Below are 14,168 nucleotides of genomic sequence, written 5' to 3'. Positions count from 1 at the left end.
CATTCTTACCGCTCCACCAGAAAAGGAATTGTGTTTTTTTTTTTTTTTTTTTTTTTAACACTCAACTTTTCTTGTTCTCTTTTTGTTCAATTTCATAATGTCCTCTTTTTCTTTTACTTAATCCTACCTACTTGTCCTGTTCATCTTTTACTTAATTATACTTGTCCTCACCTTTATTTTATTTTTCATTTTTTTCTTTTACTTAATTTTACCTACCCTCTTTTCCTTTTACGTAGTTACTTTCCAGTCCCTTATTGTCTTTTATTTAACTTAATCTGTCTTTTTTCAATTTTACCTGTCCCTTTTTTTTCTTTTAATCAACGGTACCTGTCATTTTCTATTTACTCAGGAAGATAATGAAAATCACCAACACGCCTTTTCAACCCTCCCTTCGAAGAATAATTTCACCCCAAACAGCGAATGACTCAAAACAACAACAGAAACTTTCCTTGTCTTCCGTTTTTTCATTCAGTAGTAAAAGGAAACCATCAACTTGCCTTCTCTAACCAACCTCCCAAAGATCATTCCACCCCAAAGCCTCGCAAGACTTCACTGTAACACGACTCTTTTTAGCGAATCAGAGCTTGTATTCAACGAAGGCCCAGCGTCGGGTTTAATGACAACACCGCCCAATGCTGAGACTCGCCTTGGTGGGGAGAGAGTGGAGAGCGGCGCCCTCAGCAAAACTCTAGCCTACTCGAAATCTGCCAAAGCCGTGACGTGAATGATGAATTATTACTCTCTCTCTCTCTCTCTCTCTCTCTCTCTCTCTCACACACACACACACACACACACACACACACACACGGATCAAATGCGTGCCGGGATAATTAATTGGTTTCAAATGAACACACACAAGTCATTACCAAAAATAGAAACGCCGTAATGAGCAAACACGAGAACACAACACTAAACCACGGAAGGAACGAACCCCCGACCGCCTGACGTCCGTTCGAAATGGAAGAAAACAAAAGAGAGTGCTTGAGGTTTTTTTTTACATTTTACGATTCGATCCCATTATTCTTACTTACAAAGATTTCAAGCCCACTATTGATTGATTCTTTTTACCTAGAGACGTAATGCTAGTCTTTTCAAGGTGCTCGTTGTGGATGTAAAGGAGTAACAGCGCGTAATTTTAGGAGAGAGAATAGGGACAAGAGAAGGAGGAGAAGGAGGAGGAGGAGGAAGAGCATCTCATGAATAACGAAGAAATGAGAGAGAGAGAGAGAGAGAGAGAGAGAGAGAGAGAGAGAGAGAGAGAGAGAGAGAGAGAGAGAGAGAGAAAGGAGGAAACGGCTGAATGGACCAGATAAAATAACGTAGAATATAAGGAAGAGTGAGGAGAGAGAGAGGTAAGTGGGAGAAAATGAGAGGGGGGAGGAGGTGAAGGAAAAGAGGATGATTGAGGAAAGGGAAATACGCGGCAAGATGAAGACGTGTCATCGGAAGGAAAATTCTTTATTCTGCAGGCCTTACATCTCCGTCGCCTCATCCTCCTCCTCCTCCTCCTCCTCCTCCTCCTCATCTTCCTTCCTTTGATCCTCGTCCCATTCATCAAAGTAAAATTGAGTCCTTTTGTCGAACTGAATATAATCTCAAGTGTCGGTTGCCACACAATTATTTACGAGAAAGCGTCTATGTGTGTGTCTGTGGGTGTGGGTGTGGGTGGGTGTGGGTGCGGGTGTGGGTGGGTGTGGGTGTGAGTGTGGGTGTGTGGGTGTGGGTGTCGTAGGAAGAAAATGAACAGACTGAACCATTTCAAGTTTGTGGACGAGAAGCTGAAAAAGGAGAGATCACCAGCACTTGTTTGGAAAGTAAATATTAGGGAAGGAAGACTTGTTCGTGATGAAAGAAGAGGCAAGACGTGTGGAGGGGTTAGCTGGAGGAGTCAAGGAGATGATGAAGAAGAGATGAAGAGAGCAAGACTAATGGACAGGAAGGGAGATGCCGGTGGGCGAGCGAGCCTTTGAGCTGAGAGAGACGCTGGCAGGTACTCAACACGGAGAAGGTTAAGCACACGGTAGGGAGAAGATGAATGTGTGTTGACTAATACATGGAGGAGAAAAGAGAAGGTTGGAAGGTTGAAGGGGGGACAGGCAGGTAGAAGGAACACCTGAATGGGATTAATGGAGTCCAGAGGGTTTGGGAAAGGAGGCAGGGCGGGGTATTAGGCTGGAGTGCGAGTGATAAGATGGACGAGAGGAAGCTGATGGAGGTTGCAATATGGTTAGGTGAACACACTTAGCAAGGTATCAGAGGAGGTAAAGGTAGAGAGAGCTGCTTAATAAGGGAGAGTGAGGATGAAAGGATTGTTCGAGTGGCGTCAGCAAAGGTCTGGAGTAAAGGAGTGGCTCGTTGGAGGAGGCTGGAAGAGGTGGAGGAGAAGTAGACGGCAAATTAGAATACTGTCCTAGGTTCCCATATAGACCAAACACTGAGGAAAGAGGAGAGAAACAAAAGAAAGCTTGCTGGCGTACAACGAAGCTACCTGCACACACACACACACACACACACACACACACACACACACACACACACACACACACACACACACACACACACACAGATGAACAGGTGAACCGAGAGTTGGAAGGAAAGCGCTGACGAAGGAGAGAGCAGGCAGGGAGGGAGAAAGAGAGACAGAGGACTTGCATGAGCAGGCCAGGCCGAAGAAAATAAAATGGCGAGGCGGTGGCTCAGAATAGCTCTGGGAAAAATGTTCAGTGACAGAGAAGAACGGAGAGGAGGAGGAGGAGGAGGAGGAGAGGGAGAGGAAGTGGAGCACGCTGAGAGGGAAAGAGAAAAGAAGAGGCGGAAAGTAAAGGAAAGGAGAGTGACAGAACAAAGCACGGAGAAGGATAGGTCGAGCAGAGAGATAGAGAGAGAAATAAACACACACACACACACACACACACACACACACACACAGAGAGAGAGAGAGAGAGAGAGAGAGAGAGAGAGAGAGAGAGAGAGAGAGAGAGAGAGAGAGAGAGAGAGAGAGAGAAACACAAACACACAAACACACACACACACAAATATATACATACACACACACACACACACACACACACACACACACACACACACACACACACACACACACACACACACACACACACACATATATACATACATACATACACACATACAGAGTTAAACCCATAGAAAGAAGATAGTACAACATAAGAAAGGCTGCATCTATCAACGTGTCCAAGTGCCTATACATATTACAAAGCGAATGACTCTATCTGAGGGCGTGAGGGGAGCGTGAGGGCGCCGAAGTGTTACCAAGGGCTGCAGAAGAAGGGAGGCAAAATAACGTACGTGCACTGCATATGAAGCCGAGACATGCCCCTCAAAATGACTCTACGAGGAATACATTTTGTGAATATAGAAAAGGTGAGGGCAAGAGAAACAGCAATGGGAAAGAGGAAAACAGGAGAGTAAAAGGGAAACCCCGCAGGAAGAACAGGAGAAGTAGGAGGAGCAGGACGAGAGAGACAAGTCAGAAGGAAGAGAAAGAGGAAACATCAAGGATTAGAGAGAGGAGGAGGAGCAGGACGAGAGAGACAAGTCAGAAGGAAGAGAAAGAGGAAACATCAAGGATTAGAGAGAGGAGGAGTAGGAAGAATTATCGGAATTGAATCAGAGTCAGGGATTGAGATGAGAATTTGAGTGCACAAGTCAATGTGGAAATGTGGTAGAGACGAGGATTTTAAAAGATGAGGGAAGGAAAGTAGGAAGATAGACAGAGAAAGATAGATAGACATAAACAGATAGATAGATTGGTAAATAGAGGTAGATGGATAAATATGAACATAAATCGATAGAAAGAAGGACAAAAAGACAGGTAGCTAGAAAGGTCAAGAGGAAGGTAAATAGACAAATAGATAAACATATAAATAGAAAGATGTACGAAAGGCGGGTGGGAAAATAAAAGAACTCCTCGCGTAGGTATAAACTCTGCGGATAAGAGCTGCCACGTTACACTAGTTTGCCTTCCATTCTCCACATTCTTTCTAAACATAATTGACTCATTGTTCTAGTACGACATCTTCTTCCCTCCAAATACTCCTAGGTCTTCTAATTCAACTGTCTCTTTTTTTTCATCTCTACGAATTAAAGGTACCGCGTTTTTTTACAACAAAGGAGACAGCTCAAGGGCACAAAAAATGAAACAATTAAAAAAAAGGCCCGCTCCTCGCTGCTCCTAAAAAGAATCCAAAGATGTGGCCGAAAGAGGGGTCAATTTTGGGAGGAGAGGTGTCCTGATACATTAGTTCGCCTTATTTTATCCTTATTCTTCCTAAACATTATTGATTTACTGTTCTTTTGTTCTGGTACGACATCCTCTTGCCTTAAAATACTCCTAGATTTTCTAATTCGACTATCTCTTTTTCATCTTCAATGCTGCTTTTTACTTTATACTTTTTTTACGCTTTCTCAAATCTACAATATTTCGCTTTTCCATATTTTGGATTTCACGGCGTGAGTGTTGCTTGTTTACTGAGTGTTTTATTGTATTTCAGTTTTGCCGCAACGCGTGTGGTTTATAGGAGCTGTTAGTAATAAAATCCGGAAGTGGAGGACAGAGGAAAATGATGGCATTGTAAATAATAGTGGAAAACAAAGCCTGCAAGGAAAAAGATTGGATTCAGTTTCTTTTTTTTTCTACGAGCTCCACCAGAGACGATCACACTCACTTACTCATCTCACCCTTTCACTTAATCACTCACTTACTCACTCACTTGCTCACTCGCTTGCTCACTCACTCGTTCACTTACTCACTCGCTCGCTCACTCACTCACTCACTCGTTCACTCACTCACTCGTTCACTCACTCACTCGTTCACTCACTCACTCGTTCACTCACTCACTCGCTCACTCACTCACTCGCTCACTCACAAACGATCATATTCACGCACCTTCCCTTACACTTACTTATTAACACAATCACTCACTCAGTCACTCTTTCACACGACCTCTCCTCCCCATACACACACGCACATAAATACAAGCACACATACACACACCAAAATAAAAACAAAATAACACAGAGAATACATCACAACGCGGAAGAGAAAAACAGAAGCTCGAACGATCTAATGATGATGCACACCACCCCTCTAATCACCCCTTTCCAGTCTCTCCACCCCCAACACACACACACACACACACACACACACACACACACACACACTGGAACAGCAACAGAAGTGACCAACTACCAGCAGGTGTCCGAGGGCTGGGGAGAGGTGAATTGGTGGAGAGAGAGAGAGAGAGAGAGAGAGAGAGAGAGAGAGAGAGAGAGAGAGAGAGAAAATAACAGAGAGAGAGAGAGAGAGAGAGAGAGAGAGAGAGAGAGAGAGAGAGAGAGAGAGAGAGAGAGAGAGAGAGACCCAGACAGAGACACACACACACACACACACACAGAGAGAGAGAGAGAGAGAGAGAGAGAGAGAGAGAGAGAGAGAGAGAGAGAGAGAGAGAGAGAGAGAGAGAGAGAGAGAGAGAGAGAGAGAGAGAGAGAGAGAGAGAGAGAGAGAGAGAGAGAGAGAGAGAGAGAGAGAGAGAGAGAGAGAGAGAGAGAGAGGAGGAGGAGGAGGAGGCGACGACAAGGGCGACAGCGGAGAGAAACAAGACAGCAGAAAGCATAGAAGCGTAATAGACAGGCGGAGGTGTTGGCATCGATGTGAGGAGACAGGAGTATCTTGTCGTGTTGACGGGCAGCCACACGCGGAATGTAGGGAGAATGAGAGGCTGACAGCAGGAGGGGAGAAGGGAAAAGGGGAAGGAAAAAAGAGAAAGTAAAAATGTCCTTACCGTAGGAGACACATGCCAGGCTCTGCGGGACGTGTGGAGAGGAGCGGGGGCTGTGTGTGTCTCTGTGTGTGTGTGTGTGTGTGTGTGTGTGTGTGTGTTCTCAATTTCCGGCGCGATAAAGGTTATGTTGTGGGTTATGGTGTGAGGATGGTGCAGGTGGTGGTGGTGTTGATGGTGGTGCTTGCGGTGGTAATGGTGGTGTTGGTGGTAGTGATGGTGGTGCTGGGGGTCCTGACTGATGGTAATGGATGTTCTGGAATTGCCTTTAGTGATATTTATGGTAGCAATGGTAGTTCCGTTTCGAATACCGTTGTTTATTTTGGTGATTATAGCGAAGGTGGTGGTGGTGATGGTAATGAGGATGGTGGTGTTGGTTTTATTGGTGGTTATGGTTGCAGTGATGGTAATGGTGATGGTGGTGGTGGTGGAGGGGGTGGTTGTAGGAGTGGTGATGATGGTGCTGGTGAAGTGGTGATAGCAGTGTAGTTCAACAGGTGATTTAGGGAGCTGTGTGTGTGTGTGTGTGTGTGTGTGTGTGTGTGTGTGTGTGTGTGTGTGTGTGTGTGTGTGTGTGTGTGTGTTCAAATATGCGTCAATAACTCTCACTCTCTTCCGTATCCTCATCCTTTTCCTCCTCCCTTCCTATTCCTCCATCTACTCCTTCTCCTCCTCATTCTCCTTTCTCTTTACATATATCTCTCTCTCCTCACCCCAGTCTTCTTTCGCCTGCTTGCCTTGTTCCTCATTCCCGTCATACGTTAGCAACTCCTTATTCTCACCCTTTTCCTCCTCCCTTCCTATTCCTCCATCTACTCCTTCTCCTCCTCATTCTCCTTTCTCTTTACATATATCTCTCTCACCTCACCCCAGTCTTCTTTTGCCTGCTTGCCTTGTTCCTCATTCCCGTCATACGTCAGCAACTCCTTATTCTCACCCTTTTCCTCCTCCTTTCCTATTTTTTTCCACTTACCTCTTACTGCTTCTCCCTCCTCCACTATATATCTCTCTCCTCTCCCCAGTCTTCTTCCACCTGCCATCTTTGTTCCTAATTTCCACGCTCATGCAAATAGTGCGTCCCGCTCCCCTTGAACATGCTGTAATAAACTACCGGACTACATAATTGTTCGGAGTGATTGTCAGGAGACTTAGTTTGCATATAGATCTGTTGATTTGGACATGGAAAATAGACCGCTTGAAGCAATACGAGGGAATCACTTGGAGGAGTAGGAGGAGGAGGAGGAGGAGGAGAGATAGGGGTTGATAGAATAAGGAAAAAGTGATTGAGACGAAGGGCGGAAGCTGATAAGATATTTACGCGCTAATATTGAACTGATAAGAAGATGCTTGATTGCTAAATTAACTCTCTCTCTCTCTCTCTCTCTCTCTCTCTCTCTCTCTCTCTCTCTCTCTCTCTCTCTCTCTCTCTCTCTCTCTCGGGTTTCATCACTCGTCGGCGAAACAGATCAGCATTGAATTTGAGATCGACACATTAAACAAGTGGTTTGGATCTGGATCTGGTATATTGCTTCGGACACTTATGAATAAATTAATAAGTGTCTTGGCTTTGATCTTTGGTTCATTTGCACACACACACACACACACACACACACACACACGGATGATCCCCTCGTACCCATTTACTCTTCTCAGTCCCTCTCATCGTTGCCAGATTATCGTACTCAGAGCCTCGTATTTACCGGTTTCCAAGCCACAGCTATTGCCAAAAAACACCAATAATTAACCATTTTAACGATAACTATAAATGAAGGCAGTTATTGGGGTCGAGGAGGCAGTTGTTGAGTCGGAAATCGGCAAACATAAGAGGCTGAGTACGACAATCTGGCAACGTTTCCGACTCCCTCTCACCCTTGCTCACTCTCTCACTCAGCAAACACCTCGAAGCAAGCATTCTATCATAGTCTCCACACAAAGGCCTTTAAATGTGAAGATTCAAGCATCGTGTCCTGGACCAATAGACGCTAGGGCTGAGTCTCCTGGAGGGAAGGGACGGTGACTGCTCTTGCTTGGGTCCCTGATGACACGAGTGGCGGGAGATCATTGATGCCTGCCGATGTTTGATGTGCCGGAGCGAAAGGGGCGTCGTGTGATGTTGTATGTTGATGAATAGTGGTTAAATCAAAGAGTGCGGTTAGGGAGAGCGTTATAATGGGTGTTGCTTAGTTTATGGACGTTACAGAGAGTGAATGGAATGGAAAACGGTGATGTCTGATATCGTGAGAAAGAAAAAAATGGCCTAGTATTGTGAAGGTGAGATTGCAAGTAAGGAAATGAATAGGTGAATAAACGAAAGGAAGATGGAAAGAAATGAAGGGAAAACAATATATAGATGACGAACACAACGGACGAGCAGTAACAGTGAGCGACGAAGAGGAGGAGGCAGAAGAGACCCGTGTGTGAGGAGGAGGAGGAGGAAGACGAAGAGAAAGAATAAGAGAAAGAATCAATAACAGGAAATTGGAAATGCATGAGGAAAATAAGGATGGAAGGAAGGAAGAGTAGGAGGACAAAGAGGACAAGGCCGAGGAAAAAGAGGAGGAGGGAAAGGAGGCATAGAAGAGAAAAGAGATAAACAAACAGACATTAGAGACACGCATGATGAAGAAGAGGAACCAGGGACGTCGGAGGTACAGAAGGAGGAGGAGGAAAGAGAAGCAGGAGGAGTAAAAGTTGGAAGAAGAATTTTCGAAGTGAAGAAGAAAATTCCCGATATCGGAGCAATAAAGGAAGTGTCTGATACTCGCTAAGAACTACCGAATAGGATGCTACGAGAATAGAAGGAATGGGGAGTAGGGGGGAGAGAGAGAGAGAGAGAGAGAGATGAAAAATACATAAATAGAAAAATAAATAGTAGTTATTCAAGAAAAAGAAAACAAGTATATGTATCCTAAGTCCCTAAAAAATGAGAATGAAGTGCATTATACACTAAGGAATATGCCAAGGCAATACGCTCACCTGTAGAAGAGAAGTATGTAAAAGAGAAGAAACGAGGCATGAGGAGCGCATAGCGAGAAAGAGCTCCTCAGTACAGCCCTGAGACGAGGCGGGGCACCAAGGTCACCAGGGCCCTGCGTTCCATGTAGATGCCGAGAGGGAGACTGTTCTGAAGGCTCTGGTCTCGGTAGATGAGGTGCATGTCCTCGCTGTAGAGGCGCCAGGCCCGCCCCACCATCACCTTGAGCTGCAACACGCTCCTGTGGCCCCAGGTCTGCACCACCAGCGACTGCCCCTGCAGCGTCCGCACCGTCACGGTCAGGGGACCATCGTAGTACTCGCATGAAGCCATTGGTTTAGTTGTGGTTATTTTTTTAAAGTTAAGTTCAGGATAGGCAGAGTGAAGGGTGCTAAGCGTTTAGAAATGTTGAATAAATGAGAGACAATCGTGCTGGAAGGGTGTTGGAGGACTTGCTCCGTGGACTGATGGAGGATCATTATAACCATCATCATTGCATCTGCTTTCTTCCTCTTCTTCTTCTTCTTCTTCTTCTTCTTCTTCTTCTTCTTCTTCTTTGTCTTCTCGGTTCCAGTAAGCAGCCTAAACCAGTATCACTCTCCTGTCTCTATAACCTTCCTGCTGCATGAGTCACCCACAGACGCATCTCTCACCTTTTTCTTCCTCCCACAGAAACCAACCCCACGACTTCAAGATGTCCTTCATCAACGAGACAGACGTTTCGGACAGCGTCGATGACTACGACCTCAGTTCCAATAGGACCATTCCGGACATGGTGGACGAGATGTGTCTGCAGACGTACAACAGCGTCAACGCCACCATGCCGGCGCCCAAGCTGATGCGATTTGTGGTCTACGGCGTCCTCCTCACCTCCGTGGGTCTTCTGGGTCTGGCGGGGAACTTCATCTCCATTACTATTCTCTCCAGGTAGGACAGAGGGGATGTCAAGGAGGAGGGAGAAGAGGGATAAAGAGGAGGAGGAGAAGGAGGAGAAGGAGAAGGAGGAGGAGGAGTAGGAGACTAAAGAAGGAGAAAAGGAGGGGTATAAATACTTGTTGTCTCCTTCATCTTATTTTCACCTGCCTCCGAGAAGGGCGATATTGTTTCCGTAGTTGTCTGTCTGTCTGTCTGTTTGTCTGTTACCAAAATATCTGAAAAAGGAAACTGACATTCTCCCCAAGCTCATATGAGAATATCCTTAGATGATTATCTCAAGTTGATTCATTTTAATTTTGGTAAAAATATGTGATAGAAAGTGACTGAATGATGGTGAATGAGTAGGCTAGTAAAAACTGACCGAATGAAACCATGTATGGAGAAGATATGGATCGCGCTCTCCTGGCCAGTTTTTATCGGATGTTAGATGTTTGGTAGCGGACAGAGAAACAAACACACAGACAGGCACATAACGACAAAAATGTCACCACTTCCTCGAAGGCAGCATGTTGAAAATACAAACAGTTACCTTCCATGTAAGCGACTTTTCTTAATTCCTTTATGTACAATTTTCTTTGACCAAGGCACTTGTTTTGGAAATCATTTTCTTCGCATGTGTTATTACTAATCAACAACACCAGAGAATTATTATTATTATCTGAAGAAAAATTTCCTAAATATATAGGTAGATAGACAGATAGATAAATAGTTAGATAGAATGCAAGTAAAACATCAAATACTGTAGTCAGCGCTCACAAACATAAACACACACACATAAGGAAGATCATGATGCCTTTCCGCCTCATCTCCTCTCTTCCCTCAGGCCCAAGATGCAGTCGTCCATCAACTGTTGCCTGATCGGCCTCACGTCGTTCGACATGATCGTCACCACCACGTCCATCCTCATGTTCGGGCTGCCGGAGATATGTGAATACACGCAGACCATGGTGTGGTACACGCAGGGCATCTACCAGCTCATCACACCCATCATCTTCCCGCTGGCCCTCATCGCGCAGACCGGCTCCGTGTACCTCACCGTCACCGTCACCATCGAGCGGTACATAGCCGTGTGTCGCCCCCTCCGGGCCCGCCTGCTTTGCACCTACGGCCGCGCCAAGGTGTACGTCATGTGTGTGGCCATCTTCTCCATCGTGTACAACCTGCCGCGTTTCTGGGAGGTGTCCACGAAGGTAGGCTTTGGGGGATCGTGGTTTTAATGTTTGTTTTCAGAGTCCTTATTTCCTTTCCGTGGAATCATTTGCTTTATTGATCCTCAAGAAGTCTAGAAAAATCAATTTACTCCTTTTAGGGAATTTGATATATAGGTAGATAGATAGATAAATAGATAGATAGATAGATATTCCTTTAGGGAGGTAGCTCGTTGTTTATAAATGTACATCTAAAACTAAGGATTTCCTACTGGCTCTGAAATGCATTTTAAACATCTAAAGTTGTTAGTTGCTAAAAAAACAAAAAGAGATTCTCTTCACTTTACAAAAAAAACTACTCCATGTAATTCTGAACAAAATTCTCCTTTCTGTAGGAATGCATCATTTCGAAGGACGAGAGCATGAGGATCGTCATTCCTACAGTGCTGAGACGCAACCCTTTCTACATCGAGATCTACATCATGTGGCTGTACCTCCTCGTGATGTACCTCGTCCCCTTCCTCTGCCTCATGATCTTCAACTTCTTCATTTACAGGGAGGTGAGTCGTCCTTCAAAACTTTGGAGTAGTATAGTTGAATAAACAAAACATATGGACAATAGTCACAATACCTACCTACTAACACATATGCATTTTAGAGTGACAGTGCTACCAACAAACCTAATTCTCCTATTTTTTTCACCTTTCAATATTACTCCTTGATACCATTCCAATTGTCACCCCATCCTTGCAGTCCCTACCTCGTCCTCTTTCCCTTTTGAGAGAGAGAGAGAGAGAGAGAGAGAGAGAGAGAGAGAGAGAGAGAGAGAGAGAGAGAGAGAGAGAGAGACTATTGTGGCTGGACTGAGTCTGAGAAGAATGCATTAAATGATTAAACTGTTACAGATTTAATGACATTACTGTTGTGTCCGCCAGGTCCGAGCAGCCAACCACGAGCGCCAGCAGCTGTCCCGACTCCAGAGGAAGGAGATCGGCCTGGCGGTGATGTTGCTGGTGGTGGTGTCTGTGTTCTTCGTGTGTAACGTGCTCGCCTTCATCATCAACATCTTGGAGCTCATGGCTATCGTGGTCGAGGAGCTGACCATGACCAGCAATCTTCTCGTCACCATCAACTCCTCGGTCAACTTTATTATTTACTGTATATTTGGACAGAAGTTCCGGAAGTTGCTTCTCCAAATGTTCTGTTCGAGTTTGCTGCCTCGAGTGGCGAGAGACGCGGCCATGGAGTCGGCCGTGTTCCGGAACAACAGCATCTACGGCGAGTCCCGCACCTTCACCAACGGCAAGACGCAGACGTTCCGGTTATCATCATGGAATGGGGCGCACAATCAGGGCAGAGTGTTGCAGCCCCACCCAAATCGTGGCCACCACGGCTTTTGTGGCCAGTCATGGCGCACGTCTCGATACTCCAGTGTTCCGGTGGGAGAAAATGCCGCCCCCAGCTCGGCGCCATCACTGTTTACCGCCACCCGAAATCAGTCATTATTGCCACAGCGCTCCCCCACAGAGAACGTGCAGGTCCTCTGAACATGTTTCTCCCTCACCTTACGAAAAGTGTAGGGTGCTCAGTCAAGGCGCGGCTTTGCCTCACATTGACTTGTACCTTGACTTTAGTGAATCTCAGACTGCGCTGTGGTACTTAAAGAAATTCTGTATAGCTAATAAGACTTAAGACTTTTATACTGATACGTTTGTGCTGGCAGAGGCTGGCCAACTGGACGCCCTCCCTGTAGAGTCGAGCCATATGCGGGGGAGGCCGCCGACCCGTCATCGAGGGTTGCTCCCTAAACATTCCATTTTGCCGCATCGAAAGGCCTAGCTCAGAGTAAACTCAGAATGCTCAGAAGAGATAAATCCTGTAATCATGCCATGGAGCAGCTCAGCTGAGGGATGGAGTAGCTGTTATCTTCCATCTACACCTGGAAGATGGGTAACACAAGAAGCGGAGCAAAGGTGCTCTGTGAGGTGTGTGACCCATCAGGAGTGGCTTCCTCTCTTATAGGCGTGATGAGCCAATATATCAAGCACAGAGAGCCTGTAAAGGGATGTTGGTCCACTGCCACAGCGTCGCCCTCGTCACTCATCGACAAGTTGTGGCACGAGACTTTGCCTGGCAACAATACTCAGCGTGTCCTCCCCTTCTGTAGCCGACCTGGTGGCCTCACAGGCGTCCATTGGTGACCCGAGTCCTCGGCGCCAACACGGAGAACAGACCTTACTGGAAACACTCCCTCAACTTGCCCTTTCTTTCCCGGGGATATCCAGGTGCTGATAGTGAGCGGTGTTCGATGTTATAATAGAAAATCATACCCCCAAGGATATAATTAATATGTATCTCAACTAACATAACAAAGGTGCTCATGATTACCCTGAGAGAGTTTATGTCAAGGAAATTGCTTCATGTATACTATTGAGTGGAGGCCAGGGAGGCCACCGGGGCGTCCTGGGACAGTGTGCAGGCCGCTGCTCCTGACACAGACAGCCTCACTGCACCCCGGCCCGCCACGGAGGCCTCACAGGCAGACGGCCCTGCGAGGCCACGCGTAATGGCAGCTTACGAGGCCTCACAGAGCCTCATGAGAGCAGCTGTGTCACTCCGACGTTAAATATTAAAGCATATATATTAATTCTAAGACTGTTACACATACGAGGTATGAGTATTATATCCATTCCTTATATACATATTGTCCTACTCATTAGCACATCGCTGGTTAAATTTATCGGCGAAGTTTTATTTATAAGGCTAATTCCTAAAAAAATAGGCACTTATTGGATAAAATTCCTCTTAAAGCAATTCTAGTCAAAAGCAAAGCGGAAATAAAGGCATTACTACTGTTCCATGGGGTTGGGGAGCCGCCGCTATCGTGATGAGGAGGGTGTGGCGAGGCGCGCCGCTGCTGCTGCTGCTGCTGTCCACGCAGCCGCCTGCCGCCCGCCGCTGCTCCGCTGGCGCCGCCTTCCTGGTGTCGGCGGACTGGCGTCGGCGGAGCACCAGTCTTTACAATAAGTAGAAAGACATGATAGAGTAATAGAGACGGAGATACATATTTTTTATAGTAATACAAAGCCGTATATACTAACTGTGGGCGTCTTGTCCCGGTGGCTGGACGTGGGAAAGGGAGAGGAGGGGAGACGGAGGGGAATGGTTCATGCTGTCTGCGTTTACGACGTCTTATTGTAGAGTGAACATGGTCGTATATTCTTGTTTTCCTTTTTCACTGTGCTACGACAATAACAGTGCGATGGTGTTGTGCTTTTTTTGTGTGTTTAT

The 14,168-nt window shown here is 46.0% G+C and overlaps 1 protein-coding gene across 1 annotated transcript in view; it reads left to right on the top strand.

Moving 5' to 3' along the window:
* LOC127007405 (FMRFamide receptor-like) overlaps positions 1-14,168 on the top strand; it is a 68,810-nt gene that overhangs the window by 54,144 nt on the left and 498 nt on the right. The window contains exons 3-6 of the mRNA XM_050878336.1: positions 9,466-9,720; positions 10,553-10,919; positions 11,273-11,437; positions 11,813-14,168. The exon at positions 11,813-14,168 is cut by the window's right edge and continues 498 nt beyond it. Of these exons, the coding sequence (XP_050734293.1) occupies positions 9,488-9,720; positions 10,553-10,919; positions 11,273-11,437; positions 11,813-12,424 (1,377 nt within the window). The 5' untranslated portion in view covers positions 9,466-9,487 and the 3' untranslated portion in view covers positions 12,425-14,168. The remainder of the gene's footprint in view (positions 1-9,465; positions 9,721-10,552; positions 10,920-11,272; positions 11,438-11,812) is intronic.

Source organism: Eriocheir sinensis, chromosome 35 (genome assembly GCF_024679095.1).
Source record: "Eriocheir sinensis breed Jianghai 21 chromosome 35, ASM2467909v1, whole genome shotgun sequence".
Taxonomy (NCBI): Eukaryota; Metazoa; Arthropoda; class Malacostraca; order Decapoda; family Varunidae; genus Eriocheir; species Eriocheir sinensis.
Note: the sequence above shows the minus strand (reverse complement) of the source record. Positions and strands in the feature narration are given on the sequence as shown.